The sequence below is a fragment of the Microcaecilia unicolor genome, chromosome 9 (assembly GCF_901765095.1).
Source record: "Microcaecilia unicolor chromosome 9, aMicUni1.1, whole genome shotgun sequence".
In the NCBI taxonomy this organism is placed as follows: domain Eukaryota; kingdom Metazoa; phylum Chordata; class Amphibia; order Gymnophiona; family Siphonopidae; genus Microcaecilia; species Microcaecilia unicolor.
In genome coordinates, this window is record NC_044039.1 from 132,838,712 (window position 1) to 132,862,474 (window position 23,763).

The window sequence follows — 23,763 nt, forward strand, 5'->3', positions numbered from 1 at the left end:
TTCAACCCCCCTCCCCCCCACCCAATGCCAGCTCCGAGGTGGCGCTATTTTTCCCAGTGGTAAGAGCAGGGTTTGTTTGTGCGCTGTTTTCCGAGCATTGGGAGGGCATAGCAAATGACCTCATTAACATCCATTTGACCACATTTAAATACATTTTGCAATCATCTCTGGCATGCACATTGTGTCCTGCACTGAGGGTCTTTTACTAAGGTACGCTCACGTTTTTGGTGTGCGCTAAAACTGTGGGCACGCTAAACGTTAGAGACACAAATGCATTCCTATGGGCGTCTCTAATGTTTAGCGCATGCCAACAACGTGAGCATGCCTTAGTAAAAGATGCCGTAAAACCTCTGAGCATTCTGCGCAGATGAATACCGACCCTAGTCCAGTGCTAATTGGCTCTAATGCCAGCGCTAGGTTCTGAGCATCGGCCCTTCTGTGCCTGTCCTGTAATACTCCATTAACTGATAGACTTGTGTGTATTTCGTGGTCCTGAACCTATAAATGTGCTGCACAGAATTATTTGTCTAGGAGAGAACAGGTTCTTGGGAAGTGAAAGGCTACACTTCTGCACTGCTAACCTTTCCCTGTGTATATGCACACATCCCATCTGCTGAGGTTATGGAGACCATATGTGGACTCTGGTCTTGTCAAGGGCTGGTGCAGGAAGCAAATGACAGTTTGGTGATGTTCATAAGCTTCAGCAGCCAAGACCAGCAAAGCAATTCTTTAGATCATCAAACAAAGCACACAAAGCACAGAGAAGTCTTTGGGATGGGGGAAGGGATAGAGAAAGGAGATACTTTAACAGAAAGATGAACTTATCTTCAACCTTTCACACAAGCAGTTTAAGAGAATTAATGGGATTGTTCTTCAATAATTTAAGACTTTATTGACAGGTATTTAGTTAAAACTATTGTGCAAAAATAAAATTACTGAAAAAAGTAGGTTTGAGAAAGGAGAAAAAGTCTTAATACTCAACATAGAATGTAACACATTTTCAAACAGAATGAAAGCATATTTCGGAGTGTTAACTGCAGAACATAGAAAGTTATACGTAAAGCTTAACAATATTCATAGGAAAACCAATATATAAGCAAAGCAGCTAAACAAACTACTGCTTCTTAAATGAAGCTGTAAGCAACCTGCTTCTTGACTATAAAATGATTGCTTCGATTTGATTACTCATACATCTTTATTCCAACCAGTCTTGGCTCATGTGCAATTTTCATCTCATATGTGATAGCAGAGAAGACAGAGGAAGAAGGATAGGACACCCAATTTTTGTAGTTTCCATGGTGAAAGGTTTCTCATAGGCAAACTGCTTGATTTTCACCGAGTTCTTCAATAAAGAACATTGCAACTCTTTGCCTAGCCACTATGGCTCCTTCTAAAAACTTTTTCTGGGATCCCTGATCTAGCCATGCAAAATTAGCAATTCTGCAAATGACACACCCTCTGCAAATGACCTTAATAGGTGGGATAACGTGGCAGTAGTCAGAGATTCTACAAAATGAGATTTAAGGAAGGCTTTTAATTCCCTAGGACAAATGGCTGCTTCAGGGGTGATATAATACCCTAGGGCTTCTTTTACAAAGCCACACTAGAGTTTCCCGTGCAACAAATGACAGGAAGCCCATAGGAATTGAATGGGCTTCCTCTCATTTGCCACACCGAGAATCGGAAGCGCGGATTTGTAAAAGAGGTCCTCATTGAGTAATCCGGTCGCTTTCCCCACAGTAGAAACCCAGTGGTATGAAATTAGCAACACACCCAGGGAAAACATAGTATTCAAACACAGAGGGAGTCTCTGCTCATCCACCAATGAGGTACTATATCGTCCCTGAAGCAGCCCAGCTGGGTGAAACACGTGTTGAGTACCCTTTCTCCCGCTCTCTACAATAAAGGCTTTTAATCCATCTTTCATCGTGTCTGCTTCTTCATCTTCCATTCTACTGCGACTAGCAGACCGCTTGCCCATCTGTTTTTTTGGGGGGGTTCTGTTCATATTACATCATAATATCAGGAAAAAAAATGTAAAGCTGAATATAAGTGCTATCCAAAGGGGAATAAAGGGTACACCATTGATGATCTCCCAGATTCTCATTCTGCATTTGTTCAGAAACCAAACCATATCCATCTTGACCATGCAAGCTATTGGTCCTTTCAGAGGTGAAAAAGCAGTTGTATAAATTATTTTGCAAATTAATTTTAGATGGATACATATTCACTATGGGATCAATATTCAAAGCTATTTAAATGGCCAGGAGAGACTCCTGACTGTTTAAATTACTTCTTCAATGTTCACTGGGTATATTCCACGACACTTAATTGGATATTGCCGCTGAATATATAAGCACCTAAACCCAAACCATTTTGTGAGTGGTCTGGGGGGGGGGGGGCGGAGTTGGCACTTATCTGGTTAAGTGCTGATATTCAGCACTGAGGGGCCCTTTTACAGAGCAGTGGTAAGCCCAATGCGAGCTTACCACTCACTCTTCCGGGACTACTGCCGGCCCAACGTGGCTGCCGGCAGTAGTCCCGCCCCAAGCGCACGCCATTTCCGAGGGAAAAAGAAAACCCCTGAAAATGGCTTGCGCGGCAGTAATCTGACGGTAATCAGGCAACGCGCAGCGATGGCCGGCTACCGCCGGGTTAGCACAGGAGACCTTATCGACACCTCAGTGGGTGGAGGTATGGGCTCCCTGTCGCATGTCCATACAGTAAGAGTTCTCTTATCGCATGGCCATGTGTGCCTGGGGTCTTTTTACCTGCTGCAGTAAAACGGGCCCTGGAGCGCGGGAAAAACGGGCCCTGCACCTAGCGCAGGACCCTTTTTCCCGCAGCTTGGTAAAAGGACCCCTTAATCAGATAAGTTAACCGAATAAATAGGACCACATAAAGCACAGTCCTTTCTTTATCTGGTTTGACTTATCCATTTAAGTTCTGGATATCACACTTAAATGGATAAGTGTTATCCGGCTATGTATAACCAAATATTCAATGTCAAGAGCCATAACCCAGCATTGAATATCCAGGAATACTGCTGCCGCTGCCCAAAAAAGCTGACCACCGCCAACTGAATTTCAATATCAATATAATTCGTACTAATCACTAATTCCCCTGAAAGGGTTCAGTGCAGTGTACAACATTACTAATATTGACTCCTATACATTTAGCAGAATAAATAACATATTTGTGGCTTCGTGTTTTCATATGATCCACAGAAAAAATGAAAAATGTACCTGAGTTTCTCATACTGGAGTTGTTTACTTTAGAATCTTTGATAACTAGGTGCTTGATCCAAAGGGTAGGGGCAGTAATTTCTGGAAAAGATACACACAGCATTACAAAGAATTAGTCATATCCATTTCCATAAAATGCACACATACAAAAAAAAATATATATATATATATATATATGATTAAAATAAGGTCTTAAAAGCTAGTACATACTCGTATTATTTTATTTCCACTAACCAAAGGTCACATTTGGGATCTTACCTTCTAATGTGTAGCAAGATTTTGCAGTTACTCAAGTTAACAGAAAACAGTAACTTCAAAGCCTCTATTCCTAATATTTTACCATTTAGTTAATGCAGAGAAAGTTATATAATGTACTGTGAATTAACTGATTGGCAGCTGATGTGATACAGTTAAGTATACTTCTTGAGGTGACGTTAACTTTACCTCATTTTCTGCAGTGTTTTAGCAGTTAACACATGGTAACTGCTTGTGCGTTAAAGCACAGCTCAACAATGGAGCTCCTCAGCCCTTCAATTGTTTAACTGATAAAACATTTAGGAAGTCTTTTACTAAGGTGCGCTAGCATTTTTAGTCGTGCTAAAAACAGCAGGCGCTAAATGCTAATACACCCATAGGAATATAATGGGCGTCTCAGCATTTAGCGCCAGCTGAGTTTTAGCGTGAGCTAAAGATGCTAGCGCACCTTAGTATCCCACATTTTCCCACCTTTTTGCAGGCTCAATGTGGCTTACATAGTACCGTTAACTGCGTTAGTCAATTCCGGTCTGAACAAATACAAGGTATGAACGAACATAGGTGAGATTGTAGTAGAATGAGGTACATGTATGTTAGGTACATTTGGGGGAAAATAGAGAGGGAGAGGAAGAGTTAGGATGTGTCATTACGATCTTTGGTTATATATAACGATTAGAAACAGGCTCTTCAAAAAAGAGCCTGGAGGCATCAAACGTAGATATAAAATATTTAATTAAGGATGCATACCAGTGGCGCCTAGAAGCCATTTCAATAGGAGCTTTTTGCTATACTCAACAAAAGTCTTTCTAGAGACCACATCTTTGTAAAGGTTTATTCTTCAAGATTTTATTCATAAGGAATATTTGACACGTTCACCAAGACTTCTGAGGAAGGCACTTTTTTTCATCCATTTTGATACAGAAAGTGAAAGTGCCTTGGTGCTTTGTAGCTTTTACTACATGAGACGTGGGGTAAGGAATATTGTAGATGAAAATATTCGAGTTATTCCCCAAGTTTTCCACGTCATCACTGTGACCCCTGACGCAGGTGCTAGTCACCGAAACACGGCCCGTGTCGGGTCAAGGCTCATTCATTAAAGAACTTTGTTCCATTTTAAAGGCTCGTGGTGCTGTTTTTTTGTTTGGACTTTAGTTTGTACTTTGTTCCCTCTCTTTTGTTATACCCATCTGAATTTATGCACCATTTCCATGCATAAATGTACAAAATTGCAGCACTTTTGCAGGTAAGCATACACTAACATATGTAAGTGGCAGTGAAGCAACTGAGCGCTATTCTATAAAAGCATGTGTTAGTGGTATAGCACATTTCATTTTGTTATGTTATGTTACGTTACATGGATCTTATTTTCCATAGATACCATACTCTGGGTCACTGCGAATAACAAGAAGACTGAAGTGGAGATGACATACCAGAAAGTTACAAGCTTATTTCCATATTGCATTAGGCTAAACTATTCTGTAGAGCAATAAGTCATATTTGCAAAACTACTATACATTAATTCTGAGATAACAGATATTTTGAAAAAGAAAAGTTTACTTAATACACGAGTCTCCAGTGGTAGAGAGTTCATTATTAATGCTGCTTGATAAAAAGGGAAGAATCAAATTGTCTTTTCAGTTTAATCTGATTCACCGACAGACACCATAAAAGTATCTGATTTTGAGATCTCCCTTCATAATTATGTAAAAGCTCTATCGAGCAGGGACTGTCTCTCTGTGTCAGGTGTTCAGCGCTGCATGCGTCTGGTAGCACTATACAAATGTTAATAATTATTATTATGTAACACGTTGACCAGATTGCACAGATATGATGGTGCTATCCCATACGTAATCTTAACAATAAAAGTGCACACCTTAAGTCGTGCTCTTCCCATGATGGGTAACCAATCCACAAAAAACAGAGGCGCCTAAATTTAGGCTTGCTTAGTACTAGAAAATAGTGCTGAGTGCCTTATTTCATTGCCTGACCTGATCCTGCCTACTTTGTAGAAGCCTAAATTTAAGAACCTAGTAAAAATTGGCACTTCAATTTAGCCACCTAGCAAGGGAGAATTTCAATTTAGGAAGTTCTAGGCACCTAAGTCAAAGCTAGGCAACTAGGGGCAGATCTTCAAAGACACGTGGAGGGGCATAATCGAACGGAAACGCCTATCTCCATAGGCATTTATCTCCGAGAACGGGTCCTTGAAGGGGCAGGCCGAACCGTATTTTTGAAAAAATGGATGTTTTTGAGCTGGGCGTTTGTTTTTTTTAGCGATAATGGAAACTAAAAACGCCCAGCTCAAAAACGTCCTAATCCGACCCATGTGGTCATGGGAGGGGCCACGATTCGTAGTACACTCGCCCCCCTGATATGCCAGGACACCAACTGGGCACCCTACGTCAGTGCGGTGGACTTCAGAAAAAGCTCCCACATGCATAGCTCCCTTACCAAGGGTGCTGAACACCCAACCCCCCTCCCCCAAAACCCACAAATGTACAACACTACCATAGCTCTTAGGGGTGAAGGGGGCACCTACATGTGGGCACAGTGGGTTTTGGAGGCCTCCCATTTACCAGCACAAGTGTTACAGGTGGGGGGGGGGGATGGGCCTGGGGCCACCTGGCTGAAGTGCACTGCGGTACCCACTAAAAGTGCTCCAGGGACCTGCATACACGCAGGCCTCTAGGACTGGTTGCTGCTATATAACCTTGGCACACCAGTTGACACCTGAAGACTAATCTCTACGAAAACGTCCTTTATTGGAATAACCGCCTTTACTCACAGTTAACTGCAGATCAGAGGTTGTGCCCCACTGGCAACGAGTCTCCCTGGTACTGAGATGAGCAGTAGGTCAGAACTGGCAGAATGCTGTACAATGCCCTCATTCAGCCACATTCAAGGGAAGAACTAAGTTGTCTAACGTGGCTAACACAGGAAAGGGAACTAAAACTGGCTTACAAAAATGGCCACTACCGCATGGACTACAACAGAAAACACAACAGGGCACACTCTGACCTAGTAGGCAGGGGGAAAAGCACCATGGGAGAACAGCCTACCAACTACCAACATTGTGAGACTGTAACACAAGCTAATGAAATCACGGAGCCCAATACCCTACACCCACCACAATGCAATGCTGATGTGACCCTGTACTGCACCCGAGAGCCACATCTGACCCAAGGAAAGGCTGTGACAGGATCGAACACATTCTGCTGTCATGGAGGTGGGTATGGCATTTGAGGCTGGCATACAGGCTGGGAAAAAAGTTTTTAAAGTGGGTTTTTTTTTGGTGGGAGGGGGTTAGTGACCACTGGGGGAGTCCGGGGAGGTCATCCCCAATTCCCTCCAGTGGTCATCTGGGCAGTTGGGGCACTTTTTTGGGACTTGTTCGTGAAAAAAAGGGTCCAAAAAAAGTGACCCAAAATCACGGTAAAAACGCCTTTTTTTTTTCGATTATCAGCTAAAGATGCCCATCTCTCCTCGGCTGATAACCACGCCCCAGTTCCGCCTCCACCACGCCTCCGACACGCCCCCATCAACTTTATTTGTTTCCGCGATGGAGTGCAGTTGGAAACGCCCAAAATCGGCTTTCGATTATACCGATTTGGGCGCCTTTGCGAGACAAACGTCTATCTCCCGATTTAGGTCGCACTATAGGAGTTTTTCTCTTTCGAAAATAAGCTGGTTAATCATTTAGCAGGTGTTGCTAAACAGATGGACATTCAGAGGCACTAACTGGATAAACGTAGGACAGCAAAAAGACTGTTTCAGGAAACAATTCCAGGTCAGTGCAGAAATGGGATATTCAGCATCTGCCAGTGTCCAGTTTCATTATAACCACAACCGTTGGTTGGCATTTTGGTTAAATATCAGACAGCTAGATTTTTTCATTAGCCTCTATATGTATCATGCTCATGGAAAAATTAAGCCCTGTTAGTCTTGATGGAGAAGAGACCTCATCTCAGATCTTCAGCATACTGGGTGGCCCCGCAATCTCCATTTGCACTAATTTTTATATATCTATTTACTTTATTTATTTGTAAGATTTATAGCCCGTACATTCGAGGTACATCATGGTGGGAGGGCAAAATAAAATAAGGTGGTGATTATATAAATTGGCACCATAGTGCCATGTGCATAATGCCAGTTCTAGAATGGCATCTTTCTTGGCTCCAAGATTCCATTATAGAATGCTAGCGTAAGTCAATACTGGCATGCCTAAACTTAGGTGCCAACAAATTATGCCAAGTCAATGGCAGTTGTAACTGTTGCCATTTAATTGCACGCGTATCTTACAGAATTCAATGTTACATCAAACGCAAGACTATCTCTACTTCAGGAAGCAGTGAAAGCCTGGCTCTTCTCCCACACCACTATCCACTCACTCCACAACTGAACTAGCTTGCCACACACCCTGTAACTTAGACCAACCCCTCAAATCTTATTTAGCTGTACGTATTTGCTTTCAGTTTCGCCACCCTTCTATCTATTCCAGTTGACTCTGCATTACCCATCATGTTCATATCTATATGTTGGCACTTGGCCCCTCAGCTTCATAGTAAGATGCTTCATTCTATTGTATGAACAGCATTATCATCATATCTATGTTATTCAAATATTCTAATGTGTGCTTATTAGGTGTTTCATTGGTTTTATGCTGACATCATATTATATCTCATTCTTCCATGCTGTCTATATTGGTATTGTTTGTATTGTACTGATATTTTTCATATTTCTGTTATGTGATTGTTCCACCGTGCTGTTAAATGTGTATATTTCTGACACCGTTTCATGTTGGTCCTATTGCTATGTTTCATTTTGCCATTTCCAAGTTTACCATATTTATTATATTTATGTTTATATTTGGTCACTTTACTATTGTTATGCTGTCAAAAACATTGTAAGTTTTGTTAAAGTGTACCTGCTGTACACCGCCTTGGGTGATTCTGTTCATAAAGTTGGTTGATAAATCCCAATAAATAAATAAACAAGCATCTCAGAGACATGTTAATGACCCACCCATGCTCTGCCCATGTTTGTGCTCCCTCACAAATAGCACTATGGGGTCCTAGTTGCGGTAAAAAGTGGTCTGCGATAGTGTGGGCACATCTTTTAGGCGTGTGCTGGGCCATTTTTTACCAAGGGGCTGGGAAATGGGCCTGCGCTAATATTAAAACTAGTGCACCCCTATTTACAGCCTGAGCTCTTACCGCCACTCATTGACCTAGTGGTAAGGGCTCAAATGGTAACCATGCAGCTTGCACCAATGTGGGCGTGCTACCAGTTACCACTGGGAATGCCCCCACTGTAGAAGACATAAAATTATTTTCTTATCATGGGATTCGGCACACGCCAAACCCAGAATTACCGCCAGGCTCACATGCTACTCCGATGGTAGTGCCAATTGGGTGTGCGCTACCAGCAAATTACCCCTCCCACGCCTTTGTATAAGGGCCCCTCACTGATTTTGGTTATGTATGTTATAGAATACTGTGTAGCCCTTAGGTGTATAATTACTAATTATTAGCGCACAATTGCCCTTCACACCTCCAAAAACAAAAGACTAATTTGAGCTTAAAGACGAATAAACAGAAAGGCCAAGTTTCCTAGATTAGGGTTTATGGCACAAGACAACAAAATTGAAGAACTTTAAAAGGATAGCTGCCATTGAAAATCGCTCATGGGTATTAAGACTTGCTGTGACAAAACTGTACCTTTCAGTGCATTTTTATTACTGTCTATATGCCTTGCAGGTTTTATTTGTGAAGTGTTTGCACCATCCCCCTCAATATTCAGCTGGTGGCAGTCAGCGCTTTGTTAAGTGCTTACCCTCACCAGCTGATTTTGCCTCCAATATTCAGTGCTGGACCATGTCCAGGCACCAACATTGAATACTAGGGGCTAAATGTGGGTGGGCAAGCTGCCAGAGCTTATGTGAACCTGGTTGATATTCAGGAGTGAAGGAGTGGCCTAATGGTTAGTGTAGTGGGTTGCAGACCTGGGGAATTGGGTTTGATTCCCGCTGCTGCCTGATGGTCTGCCCTCCAATGTACTACTTAGATTGTGAGTCCACTAGGGACAGACAAGGTACCTGTAAAATTAAACTGAAACCACTTAGGTCTAAGCAGTATATAAATACTGAAATGAAAGAAGGTAGGGCCTGTATAAGAGAGTTATGCAGGCCCCAGCTGAATATCAGCTGGGACCCACATAACGTTTTTTGTTTTAAGCTCCCACCCAAGCCCTTTAAAAAGCCCCCTCCTTCCCTTCCCCCAGCTCACTGCAACAACTGATCTCCCTTCCTCCTCCCCCCACCCTTTCCAGGAGGTCCAGGCCCTCTCAGTCCTACCTCATGTCCCTGGTGGTCCATGGGGTTGTTGAGTGCAGGAGCAAAGGCCAATCGCTCCTGCCCCTTTTGGCTGCTAGAAGAAAATAGCAGCCACGATCTGAAAGATTGTGGCAGCCATTTTCATCTAGCGACCACAAGGGGCAGGAGCAAGTAGCCTTCACTCCTGCCCCTAACACCCCACAGACCACCAGGGACATAAGGTAGGCCTGGGGAGCCTGCCTATACTGGGAGGGGGGGGGGAGAGGTTGAACCTCCCAGGGGGGTGGGGGAAGGAGGTTGGTTGCTATGGTGGGCTGGGGGAGGGAAGGAGGGGGCTTTATAAAGGGCTTGGGGGAGGGACTTAAAACAAAAAAAATGTTATGCAGGTGCCAACCAATATTCAGTGCCAGCACCCGCATAGCTAAGCAGCCTAATTTACGCCAGTTTTTGAGCTGCTTAGCTATGCAGGTGCCAGCACTGAATACTGCTGACACATACATAACCCCGGGCTCCTCCCTAATGCTGCCCTCTATCTCGCCCCTGATCTGCCTACAGAGGCAATATTCAGCAGCACTGCCTAATTTATTGCCACTAAATATCAGGAGATAGGCGGCCTCAGGGGATTTAAGTGGTCAGGAGCCTCTCCTGCCCGCTTAAATCTTTTTGAATATTGGCCTGCATATACCCATCCTACGTAAATGTACAAAGGCACTGACTTTATAACCACAAACTTCTTTTCCTGTTCATGACATCACTTGCCACAACCAAAGATCCTTTCCCTGTGCAGTAGTAGAAAGCAAGCAAAGCAAAATAGCAAACAGCAGAAAAAGGAAAAAAGAAAGGAAGAGAAAAGCATGATGGATGCTTCCCCTAATGTACAAGACTTCAAACGAAGGGGCAAAGGAGAGCAAAGGTGAAATACAGTAGGGCAGGGAGGAAGGTCAAGAATTTGTATCTGTTCAAAGAGATCAAAACTTGCAAAGCAAGAGAAAGCCCCCTCTGCCTCACATACAGCCTCTCAGCAAACACCTGGGCTGTGTACCATACAGTCAAGAAGATGTGATGAAATCAGTTGACAATAAAGCACAAGAAAAGGTATATAAAGCGGAGGAAAAATCCTTGAGGTTGCACAACTACCAGGATTCTTTGACAACTATCAACTTGCTGCCTGCTTCTCGGCATTTTAGTCTTATTTCTGATCTCCCTTCACAATGGTCTTGGTATATTTTTTATCCAACATTTTTGTTTATTCTTCAGATCTTCCTGTGGCATTCTTGCGTTACAAAGATCAATTTCCTTCCTAAATGTGATTCTGATCGTCAGCATCATAGCAATGTCATGGTTTATTTTCCTTTCATGAACTTCAAGTGCTGATAGTGCCCCAGGAAATGACAAAAATCTGAATAATAAAGGTGCTAAGAGATTGTGTTGGGTTTACTGTGCACTGAACCAAAGACACCACACACGGTCCTAACTAGAAAGTGGATAATCATAGTTTCTGGTCAACAGCACAGAACGATCAAACAAACATAATACCCACTAACACTCACTTCATGAGGAACTGGGACGAATTAAGCAGAAACACTCTGAATGAAATAGCACCACTCAAAACGAAAACAAAGAGGAAAAGACAACCGAGTCCTTAGTTTAACGAGAATCTACTGGAGATGAAAAAAACTATGCAGGAAACTGGAAAGAAAATGGTAAAACAAAACAGACATGAACAAAACTACATGGAGGAACTCTCTAAACAAGTACAAACACACCATAAAAAGAGTTAAAGCAGAACACTACAGCTCATATACAAACTAATGAACAATGTATTACATGCACAAGCTCTGCTAATATCAAATGAATCACCGCCAACAGAAGACGAGCTCACACAATATTTTGAACAAAAAATTATAAAAATAAGAACAAAACTAGCTGCAACACACACATCCCTTACACATTTCCTACACGAATGTGAAATCAATAATGATCATATCAAGGCAGACAGAATCTGGAGTGGAGTAGCCTAGTGGTTAGTGCAGTGGACCTTGATCCTGGGGGAACTGAGTTCAACTCCCACTGCAGCTCCTTGTGACTCTGGGCAAGTCACTTAACCCTCCATTGCCCCTGGTACAAAATAAGTACCTGAATAAATGTAAACTACTTTGAATGTAGTTGTAAAAATCTCAGAAAAGCAGTATATCAAGTCCCATTTCCCTTCCCTTTCAAGATACCCACAACCATCTCAGTCAAAGCACTAGTGACAAAATACGCACATGCCAACTGTGCACTAGACTTCTGCCCAAATTACATGATGAAAAATCCACCAGACTGGTTCATTAAATGCCTAACAGAACATATAGCATACATGTTCTCAAACGGTCATTTTCCTTCTGACAAGGGCAACATCATACTCACACAAATCCCTAAAAACGCCACATGTAAGATCAATGAACTCACAGACCTGTGGCCTCAATACCATTACTGACTAAAATGATGGAGGGACCAGTGGAATACTTAATGCACTTCTCAGTTCTTCATAGATTTTTAATTTTGTTACATTTGTACCCCGTGCTTTTACCCACTCATGGCAGGCTCAATGCAGCAGGCTATGGAGGGTTAAGTGACTTGCCCAGAGTCACAAGGAGCTGCCTGTGCTGGGAATTGAACTCAGTTCCTCAGGACCAAAGTCCACCACCCTAACCACTAGGCCACTCCTCAGGCTTCAAATCATTCTACAGCACACAGACAGTCATAACGACCCTGATAACAGAATTCAGAAAAATAATAAGCCAAGGTCAGTCAATACTACAATTACAATTTGATACGTCAAGCACCTTCGACCTAGTAGATCACACAACACTAATGACCCTGCTTGACAAACAAAGGAATAACTAAAGCAATTGCAACATGGTTTAACGGTTTCCTAAGAACTCAAGCCTATCTAGTCAAGATGACTAATCAGTTTTCAGCCTCCTGGAGCTCTGAATGCGGGGTACCACAGGACTCCCCGATATCACTGATATTATTCAATATCATGATGGCTCCTTTCGGCAAGAAAACTGGAAAAAATGGGATTTAACCAATTTATATACACTGCATCTGTAATTTCATTATTTTTTAAATGTATTAGTTTCACAAACCATACAGTAAAGGAATAACATTACATTAAGGAATAATATTCACAAAAAAAGGCCAAACTAAATCCAATTAAACTCCACAAATCCTCATATGGAAGAGGGGCAAACAAAAACATAAAAAGATCCAACTTTAGCCCACAGTGCACAGAGAATCCACAGCCTTCATCAGTGTTCCTATCAAACCAGTTGAAGAGCTCAGGGACCATTCCTGCACCTCAATAAATTGCTGCAGCTGTCCCAGATCCCAAAAAGCATATTTCTTTCTATGAAAATAAGACATTTAAGAAACCCATTCCCAGGGCCTGAGTCCTGGGATTGAAAACAAAAAAATCCTTCCTAACCTTCTGCAAATTAATAGCTATATCTAGGAAAGACAGACATCTTGTCAGCATGAAATTGGAACTTTCAGTGCACTTTTATTACTGTTTCCATGCCTTGCAGGGTACACTGGTGCAGTGTTAAGAGCCACTTATCCACCCTGAATGAAGATACTGACTTTATATACACAAAGCTTCTTTTCCTGTTCATGACATTCCTAAAAACAAACTCAATATTCTGTCTCAGACAGAGGCCAGAAGAGAAGCTCTCATTGTGGTCTCCTGAAGATTAAGGAACCCTTTTACTAAGCCACACTAAAAAATGGCCTGCAGTCTTTATAGCGTGTGGGTGTCACTCGCACTGAGGCCACTTTTAGCGCGGCTGTAAAATGTCCGCAATGACTTTTTTTCTATTAATGGCCGTGCGCTAATTTCCCAATTAGCACGTGGCTATTAGTGCATACACCCTTACTGCTGCCTATTTACTAGGCAAGGAGGGAGAGAGGTACTGCAGCGGAGGGCAAGGAGGGAGAGAGGTGCTAGACAGGAGGTCAAGTAGGGAAGAGAGAGATCCAATGAGGGGGTGAGAAACAAAGGGGGTACGGAGAGGGAAAGAGGTGCTGAACTTTTTTTAGGGGGGGGGGGGGAAGGACAAGGAAAGAGAAGTGCCAGGATCTGTGGGGAAAGAAGGAAGAGGGATAGGTGCTTGTCCTTCAAAGGGGAGACAGAACAGGAGTGAGGGAACAGAGAGGAACACTTGCTGGACCCGGAGGGGGGGGGGGAAGAGGGAGGGAAGAGAGAGGGAGAGATGCTGGTCAGGAGAGGGAGACAAGAGGGAAGAAAGAGAGAGAGAGATGCTGCCACAGGTGGGGGGGGGGGGGCGGATAGGGACCCAGAACAGCTATATTAGACAGGGCAAGAATAGGGACACAGAGATGGAAGCTGCTCAACATGACAAGAAGACAGAGGTGATGCTAAGTCAGATAGATAGGGATGCAGAGAGAAGATGGATGGTGGACATGGAGAGAAAAGAAGTGCCAAATGGATAAGGAAACTAGCAAGACAGTTAAGAGAAGAAAGAGGAAAGCAGAAATCAGAGACTAGGACCAACACAATACGAAAAATAAAATGACCAGACAACAAAGGTAGAAAAATTGGAATATATCAGTTTTTGGAATTTCATCTGCCAGAATTAATTTTAGACGTGTCTGTGGCCAGCAAGAAAAAGCTCACTCATTGGCATTTAATCTCCAACATTGCAGTGGTAAATCTCCAGCTTTGGAATGGGCCACCCTTGACGCTCTGCACATGCTGGCACTGTATCCGCTTGCGACTTCAGCTCAGGAAGAGGTAGAGCAGTGGCACTGGGGATAGGGCAGGGGGGATATTTTGGGCATGGAATGGGAAAAGAAGATGCCGAATAAGGGGATATGAAGGGGAAGTTGGATGCTGGCCACCTGTGGGGAAGGATAGGCTGCGGAAGTAGAATATTGGCCACTTTGGGGGGAGAGCAGGGGGAAGGGAAAATACTAAACTCTAGGGAGATTGGGAAAGGGAGGAGGAGATGCTGGACTATGGGGGGAGAGAGATGGAAGGGCAAATGCTGGACTATGGGGGGAGGGGAGGTGATAGAGAAGGAAAGGGAAGATGCAGGAGAATGGGGAATAAGGGAAGAAAAGGGGAGACATAGGAAAGGGAAGGAAAGATGCAGGACTACAGGAAGGTAGGACTTAAGAAGGGAGAGGGGTGCACAGTTGAATGTTTGTGTAAAGTATCAGATAACCTTGGGCTAGCCCTGAGCTTCCCATTGATTTTTACTATTTCACCCTTAAGAGCAGAAGAGTTAACAGTCTCCCCTGAGAAATTACAAATCTGGATTGGGCATCTGGTCACATTTAGAGACCTCTCTAGAGATAGTTAGGGCCCCTTTTACTAAGCTGCGGCATAAGGGAGCCAGCGCTGGCGTGTGTTTTACACATGTGCTGAGACCCCTTTTACCGCAGTTGGTAAAAGGGAAGGTCTCGCTTTCCTGTAGGAAATGAGTGCGCAGCAAGTAGAACACTTGCTGTGCAGCCATTTTGGGTGTGGGGGGGAGACCTTATCGCCACCCATTGAGGTAGCGGTAAGGGTTCCCGCGCTAAACCAGCGGTGCATGCTGCCCGATTATCACCGGGTACAGTCCAGCACTACAAAAATAAATTCATTTTTGTAGCACTGGAAATAATGGCGCAGTAGGGGTAGGAAATACCGCTGGGGTCTGCTGCAGTAGCCTGGTGGTACTTCCGTTGTAGCGCGTGGTAAGCCCGCGTTGGGCTTACCGCCGCTTACTAAAAGGAGCTGTTAGTTAGTTAGATAGTTAGTTAGTTTATTGAACTTGCTTAACCGCTCTAGCTGCCAGAGCAGAGCGGTGTACAAGGCTAAAAAAAACAAATGGGGATGTAGACCTCAAAGTTCCTCCTCCAGACTGACCAGGGAGATTCACTGGTTTTAACTTGAATGAGCGTAAATTAGAACTCCTCTCCCCCTCAGATATATCACACACTGATAGCTACTAGGGTTTTAATTCACTCATGAAAATTTGATGTATCCTTATTGGCTACCAATTTCATACCACATTCATTATAAAGTTTTGATTTTGACCTATAAAGTGCTTCGCACAGATTCACCTCCATATCTAGCTTTGAAGATTATTCCCTATAATTCCGCTAGATCTCTCTACTCTGCACCAAGCATTATATGTCTATCCCTTCTGTTTCTAGTTATCTGGATTTCACAAGGCACTCTGTTTTCTACATTGTCCGTAAGCTCTGGAACTCCCTTCTACAATCCCTATGTATGTAACCCTCTTATCTTAAGTTCAGAACAGCTCTGAAATAACACCTCTTTTCCCTAGCTTTTCCAGGCAGTAGATGCACGCATACTGGGACAGACTTGAATGGTACATCAAACCTAGTATCCTGTTCCAACAGTGGCCAATCCAGGTCACAAGTACCTGGCAAGATCCCAGAACAGTAAAACAGACTGTATGCTGCTTATCCTAGAAATAAGCAATGGATTTTCCCAAGTCCGCCTTAATAATGGCTTATGGACTTTTCTTTTAGGAAATTATCCAAATCTTTTTTAAACCTTGCTAAACTAACTGCTTTTACCACATTCTCTACCCCGGCACTATCCGCATACTGCAGAGGCAGTCTATAAGGATATTCAGAGGAGCTATCCAGAGAGTGCCTCTGTATATCCTGGTTAGAAGCACTTATCCGCATAAGTGCATAGAAACGCAGAATAAAATGCCAGATCATGACTGAAAGGTTCATTTAGTCTGTCCATTTTCCTTTCCTGTTACCATACCACTAACCCTGCTTGATCTTTGTCTAAGGAGGCTAACTGGCTGGTATTTGGCTGGCCTGGCTAATTTCAAGCAGATGAAACTGCCAGCTGGCTGTAGCTTTAAATTGGCAGCCTAATTGATTATAATCCCACTGATCATCTGCTGCCCTGCACACACCTGGGAGCTCTCAGAGCTTGACACTGCTTTGGAGAGAGCTGCCAGTCTTTCTCTCTCTCTCTGTTTTTCTTTCTCTTCCTTTGCTTTTCTTCAGTAGCCACCAGAGAGATTGGCCAGTAAGACGTGATTCTCTCATAGCCCTCAGCTGCTCCTTCCTCCCCACAAATCTACTGCTGGGGTCATTTTTTGAAGTTCATTTGACTTATTAGTTTGTTTAGGCAGGCCCTGCATTCATAATTTGTAGGGGCCCATATATATAAGCCATTTAACATGCATTTAACATTTTTTAGGAAAACAAACTAATTGAATGCATGCTCACAAGTGCACTGCCCTATGCCAGAACTGCCAATGAAGCCCGATCTTTCAGAGGGAAATCTTAATCCACACCCCCAGCCCCACCCCACTCCACTCAGCTACGTCCCTAGCTCATTCCAAATCCACCCAGTCATGCCCCCATCCCCACTCCACTCCACCTCTTAGCTCCACCCCCTGACAGACCTCAATTCGGTGGCTTGGCACCAACAAGCCACCTCCTCACTTGGACATCAGCAGATGCCTTAATAAAACATCTCTTGCTGCCACAGGACCAGCCACCCATAAGAGGTGTGAGATTTTGCAGCTTTCATCATGAGACTGGTTCCACAGCAGCAGGAGATGACAGCTTGTTAAGGCATCTCCTGCTGCTGATGGGAGGGGAGACCGCTGAGCAAGAATTCTTCGCTCCCCAGCAGGAGTTTGGGAGATGACCTACAAAAGTGGGAGTCTCCCACTGAATGAGGGAGACTTGGCAGGTCTGATATGCTGGAAGTGATGAACGCAGCAGAAGAGTTCAGGAGAGCACTTCCTGCTGTCTGCCCTCTGGTTCCAGGTCATCAAGGAGAATGGAACAATTCTGTATCATTGGAACTCTTGAAACAGAGAATGCAATTTCACCAGTGTTTACCCTGGAGTAAATATTCGGCAGGTGGTGGTGAGCATTTTGCTGACTGCAGCCAATGTTATTCCCTGATATTCAACCCCTGGATGTCAAGACTGGTGCTCTAACCACTAGGCTACTCCTCCACTCCACTCCAACCATAATTAATGATTGGCTCGTTAATCAATTAAGTTGCACACAACTTTAGTCACCAAATATAGAATCAAGGGGTATGTGCATAGTTTTGCACACTCCCAAACATGCCCCTGAACACACCTACACAGGGTCATGGATTCTGCCAAGGGCAGTCTTGCCTCACCGATTTGCTTCATTTCTTTGAAGGGGTGAATAAACATGTGCATAAAGGTGAGCCAGTTTATTTATTTGGATTTTGCTCACACCTTTTTCAGTAGTAGCTCAAGGTAAGTTGCATTCAGGTACACTGGATATTTCTCTATCCCAGGAAGGCTCACAATCTAAGTTTGTACCTGAGGCAATAGAGGGTTAAGTGACTTGCCCAAGATCACAAGGAACAGCTGTGGGATTTGAACCGGCCATTTCTGGATTTCAAGACCGTTACTCTAACCAGTAGGCCACTCCTCCATTTACAGTTGGTGTAGTGTATCTAGATTTTCAGAAAGATTTTGACAAAGTCTCTCATGAAAGACTCCTGAGAAAATTAAAAGACCATGGGATACAAGGCAATATTCTGTTATGGATTAGGAACTGGTTAATGGATAGAAAACAGAGGGTAAGGTTAAATGGGCATTTCTATCAGTGGAGGAGTGTGAATAGTGGACTGACACAGGGATCTGTACTGGGACAGGAGCTACTTAACATATTTATAAATGATCTGAAAATGGGAGCGACGAGTGAGGTGATTAAATTTGAAGATGATATAAAACTATTTAAAGTTGTTAAAATGCATGCAGACCGTGAAAATTTGCAGTAAGATCATAGGAAATTGGAAGACTGCGCATCCAAATGACAGATGAAATTTAATGTAAACAAATACAAAGTGAAGCAAATGGGAAAAAAATAATCCAAATCATAGTTACCTGATCATTAGGTTCCACCTTAGGAGTCAGCACTCAAGAAAAAGATCTAGGTGTTATTGTAGACAATACCCTGAAATCTTCTGCCTAGTGTGTGGCGGCAGCCAAAAAAGCAAACAGGATGCTAGGAATTATTATGAAAAAAATAGAAAATAAGACAATATACAATGCCTCTGTATCATTCCATAGTGTGACCTCGCCTTGAGTATTGTGTGCAGTTCTGGTTGCCATATCTCACAAAAGATATAGCAGAATTAGAAAAGGTTCAAAGAAGGGTGACCAAAATGATAAAGGGATGGAACTCCTCTCTTATGACGAAAGGCTTAAGAGGGAAGGGCTCTTCAGCTTGGAAAAGAAATGGCTGAGGGGGATATGATTGAGGTCTATAAAATCCTGAGTGGTATAGAATGGGTACATTTTACTCTTTCAAAAAGTACAAAGATTGGGGGACACTCAATGATGTTACATGGTACATACATAGGAGGAAATATTTTTCACTCAATGAATAGTTAAGCTCTGGAACTCATTACCAGAGGATGTGGTGAAGTGGTTCATGTATCTGGGTTTAAAAAAGGTTTGGACAAGTTTCTGGAGGAAAAGTCCATAATCTGCTATTGAAATAGAAATGGGGAAAGCCATTGCTGTCCCTGGGATCAGTAGCATGGAATCTTACCACTATTTGGTATTCTGCCAGGTACTTGTGACCTAGATTGGCCACTGTTGGAAGCAGGATACTGGACTGGATGGACCATCAGTCTTATCCAGTATGGCTATTCTTATGTTCTTATCATGTAAAGTACATATTTTCTTGTAATAAGTACTTTTATGCACCCAGCCTGGGGAGTAATATTATAAGAGGTCTTTTGTACACAGGACAATGTTTATATAATTATCCACATCAAGAGTACTATATAGCTATACATTGGCAAGAGTTATTGCTACAGAGAGAGAGAGAGAGAGAAACTTGGACAACTTGGGCCTTGTGATTCTTCTGAATATGCTTTATATTTATGGAGTATTGTAAAATGACGTGGAATTGGGGATACTTTGAGTTGGCTTGCTCCCTGAGATGCAGTTAAGTGATGACTATGGAGAATGATAACTTTGCTACATGCATTCCCATTGTTCAATTACACCATTGCATCATAAGTACATAAGTACATAAGAATCGCCATGCTGGGACAGACCAAGGGTCCATCGAGCCCAGCATCCTGTCACCAACAGCGGCCAAAAGAACAAAAATTTGTCCCCCCATCCTAGAAATACTGTATTATTCCCTCGCCCATTCAATAACATTCTATGGCTTTTTCCTCCAGGAAGCCATCCAACCCTTTTTTGAAGTCCGCTAAGTTAACCGACTTAACCACCTTTTCCGGCAGCGAATTCCAGAGTTTAACTACGCGTTGAGTGAAGAAAAATTTCCTCCGATTTGTTTTAAATTTACCACACTGCAACTTCATCGCATGCTCCCTTGTCCTAGTATTTTTGGAAAGCGTAAACAGACACTCCACATCGACCCGTTCCATTCCACTCATTATCTTATAGACCTCTATCATATCTCCCCTCAGCCGCCTTTTCTCCAAGCTGAAGAGCCCCAGCCTCTTCAGCCTATCCTGATAGGGAAGTCATCCCATCCCCTGTATCATCTTTGTCGCCCTTCTCTGCACCTTTTCCAATTCCACTATGTCTTTTTTGAGGTGCGGCAACCAGAATTGAACACAATACTCGAGGTGAGGTCACACCATGGAGCGATACAATGGCAGAATAATATCCTTATTTTTGTTTTCAATCTCTTTCCTAATGATACCTAACATTCTATTTGCTTTCCTAGCCGCAGCAGCACACTGAGCAGAAGTTTTCAACGTATCATCAACGATGACACCTAGATCCCTTTCTCGATCCGTGACTCCCAACGCTGAACCTTGCATGATATAGTTATAGTTTGGGTTCCTCTTTCCCACATGCATCACTTTGCACTTGTTCACATTAAACATCATCTGCCATTTAGACGCCCAGTCTCCCAGTCTCATAAGGACCTCTTGAAGTTTTTCACAATCTTCCCGTGATTTGACTACTTTGAATAACTTTGTGTCATCGGCAAATTTGATTACCTCACTAGTTACCCCCATCTCTAGGTCATTTATGAATATGTTAAAAAGCAGAGGTCCCATCATGAGACCACTTACGAGTTTCCCCCCAGAACTTGCAAGTCTGAATGGCTCCTTTTCAGAGGAGAACTCTCTGCGGAGCTTCCTTTAGAAAATCAGATCTTTTATTTGTGTGGGTTGGCAGTGCAGCGATAAGTGTCCACAGAGATCTGAAAATCAAATGTCTACACATCCTTTAACAACCTCCCTCCTCTTCCCAACATCTCCTTGACCCAGGAATGACATTTTATTTTCCTCTTGGTAAAAATGCATTCACTTTTTCACAGCAAATGTATTTTTACCCCGGGAGCGGATAAGTGGGTAAATTTTATAAGGCAATTGGGGGCCTCTTTACTAGAGTGCGTTAAAATCTGGGCTTAGTGCATTCTAAAGCAGAACTTTCCCACGCTAAGCCCAGATTTAACAAGGCATTTTTGTACAGCTTTATTTATTTAGTTTTTGCAGCTTGTATGCTATTGTTCCCAATAGTGTGTGGTATCTGCATAAAATGAATGTGGGAGCACCTACTGCCTCCTATTTAGGAGAAGCTAAGTGCTCCCACATTAACTCCGTGTTATCCAGTTTGAACATGCTGCTCATAATGCACTAGCTGCTTAACGCATTCCATTCTCTACCCATGACATGCCCCCTCTGAAAAATATTTTTTTAAATTATGTAACATGTGTGTTAGCATATGCAGCAGGCAAAATACCAGTTTCAATGTCTTTTATGGAAGCCTGTTTTCCCATGCTAATGCCACGTTAAGGGTTTAACATCCTTTAGTAAAAGGGCCCCTTATTTGAATAACGCTCCAAGTATGCAGTGGGCTTGAGTTTTTTTGCGTTTTTTAAAAATTTATAGACATTTTGAAATGCAACAAAGGGATCACCCACTTGTAAAGTAACATACAGAAATAACAGTAATCTAAAAAGAAAAATCTACTCTGCATATAGATTATAAAAGGAAAATAATTTTTTTACATCCAAGTCCACAGCCCTATGGAGAGGAAGTCAAGTTAGGAATCAAAGGAAACAGTAATACACATTACCTCAAACTATAGGCAACGAGTGATAAGTGTCACATCAGCAAAATGTGCATGCGGATATTAAACTGCAGCCCTATACGGGGAACTGGATGCATCCCTCCTGCTGCTAATAAACGCTGAGAGTTTTAATATTTTTGTAAGTGATATTGCTGAAGGGCTGTCTGGTAAGGTTTGCCTTTTTGCAGATGATACCAAAACCTGAAATAGGGCAGACACCTCTGATGGTGTGGATAACATGAGGAAGGACCTAGCGAAGCTTGAGGAATGGTCTGGAATTTGGCAGCCAAGATCTAATGCTAAAAAATGCAGGGTTGTGCATTTGGGCTACAAAACCCCGAGGAAATGGTACCGTTTAGGGGGAGAAGAACTTTTCTGCACAAAAGAGGAATGGGACTTGGGTGTGATCGTATGTGATAATCTTAAGGTGGCCAAACAGGTAGAAAAGGTGATGGCAAAAGCTAGAAAGATCCTTGGGTGATAAGGGAGAGGAATGGCCAGTAGAAAAAAGGAGGCAACGAAGCCCCTGTATAAGACTCTGGTGAGACCTTATTTAAAATACTGTGCACCAGGGGCGTATCTGGACTCCGGCGGTAGGGGGGGGCCAGAGCCAGAGGGAGGGGGCACATTTTAGCCCCCCCCCGCCGCCGAGCCCCCACCGCCGAGCCCCCACCGCCACCAATGACTCTCTCCACCCCCCTCCTGCCGCCAACCCTCCCCCGCTGCCGTTCTTACTTTTGCTAGCGGGGGACCCCAACCCCCGCCAGCCGAGGTCTGCTTCCACCTGCCGCAAAAACTTCTTCTTCAGCCGGCGGGGGACCCCAAACCCCCGCCAGCCGCCCCGCGGTGTTTAAAATTCATCTTCGGCCTCCGTGGCCGTGCTGCTGTGATAGGCGCTGTTGAAATCCACTTCGGAGTCTGACGTCGTTGTACGTTGTACGTGCTGCGACGTCAGACTCCGAAGTGGATTTCAACAGCGCCTATCACAGCAGCACGGCCACGGAGGCCGAAGATGAATTTTAAACACCGCGGGGCGGCTGGTGGGGGTTTGGGGTCCCCCGCCGGCTGAAGAAGAAGTTTTTACGGCAGCGGCAGGTGGAAGCAGACCTCGGCTGGTGGGGGTTGGGGTCCCCCGCCAGCAAAAGTAAGAACGGCAGTGGGGGAGGGTTGATGGCGGTAGGGGGGTCCAGGGCAAAATCTGCGGGGGCCCAGGCCCCTGAGGCCCCACGCAGATACGCCCCTGCTGTGCACTATTCTGGAGACAACACTTTCAAAAAGATGTTGGAAGAAAGGTGGAGATATGATAGAGAGATTTAAATACCCATGTGGCTTAAATGCACAGGAGGCGAGTCTCTTTCAACTGAAAGGAAGCCCAATTTTGGGTGTGGATCCCGGCACTAAGCGCTATTCTATAAATAGTGATCAATTCAGAGTGCCATTTAAAGAATAGCTTTTAGTGCTCATTTTTTGGCACCCAAATTTACTAAATTTATCCCATTATGCATTGTTATTTATTTCAATTGGAGCTCACAGCAGTAAGCTATCACATGTAATGAGTCTTAGAGTATTTAGGGACAATGCTAAAACAAGTCTTGGGAACAGTCCATCTGTTTATTTACATACTAGCCGTTAAGCCCGTTAAAACGGGCGCGTATTGGAATGTTTTTTTCCCAAGGCCCCCCTCCCGTTGCAGCTGCAAGGCCCCCTGCCATCCTCCTTCCCTGCCAGCTGCAAGGCCCCCTCTGTCCCTCCATCCCAGCTCCAAGGCTCCAGTCCTCCCCCCTTCCCAGCTGCAAGGCCCCCTGCCCGCCCTCCCTCC

At 43.7% G+C, this 23,763-nt stretch overlaps 1 protein-coding gene across 1 annotated transcript in view; it reads right to left on the reverse strand.

The window, feature by feature from the left end:
• SMOC1 (SPARC related modular calcium binding 1) overlaps positions 1–23,763 on the reverse strand; it is a 410,799-nt gene that overhangs the window by 96,839 nt on the left and 290,197 nt on the right. Inside the window, exon 7 of the mRNA XM_030215156.1 lies at positions 3,246–3,326. Coding sequence (XP_030071016.1) covers positions 3,246–3,326 — 81 coding nt within the window. The remainder of the gene's footprint in view (positions 1–3,245; positions 3,327–23,763) is intronic.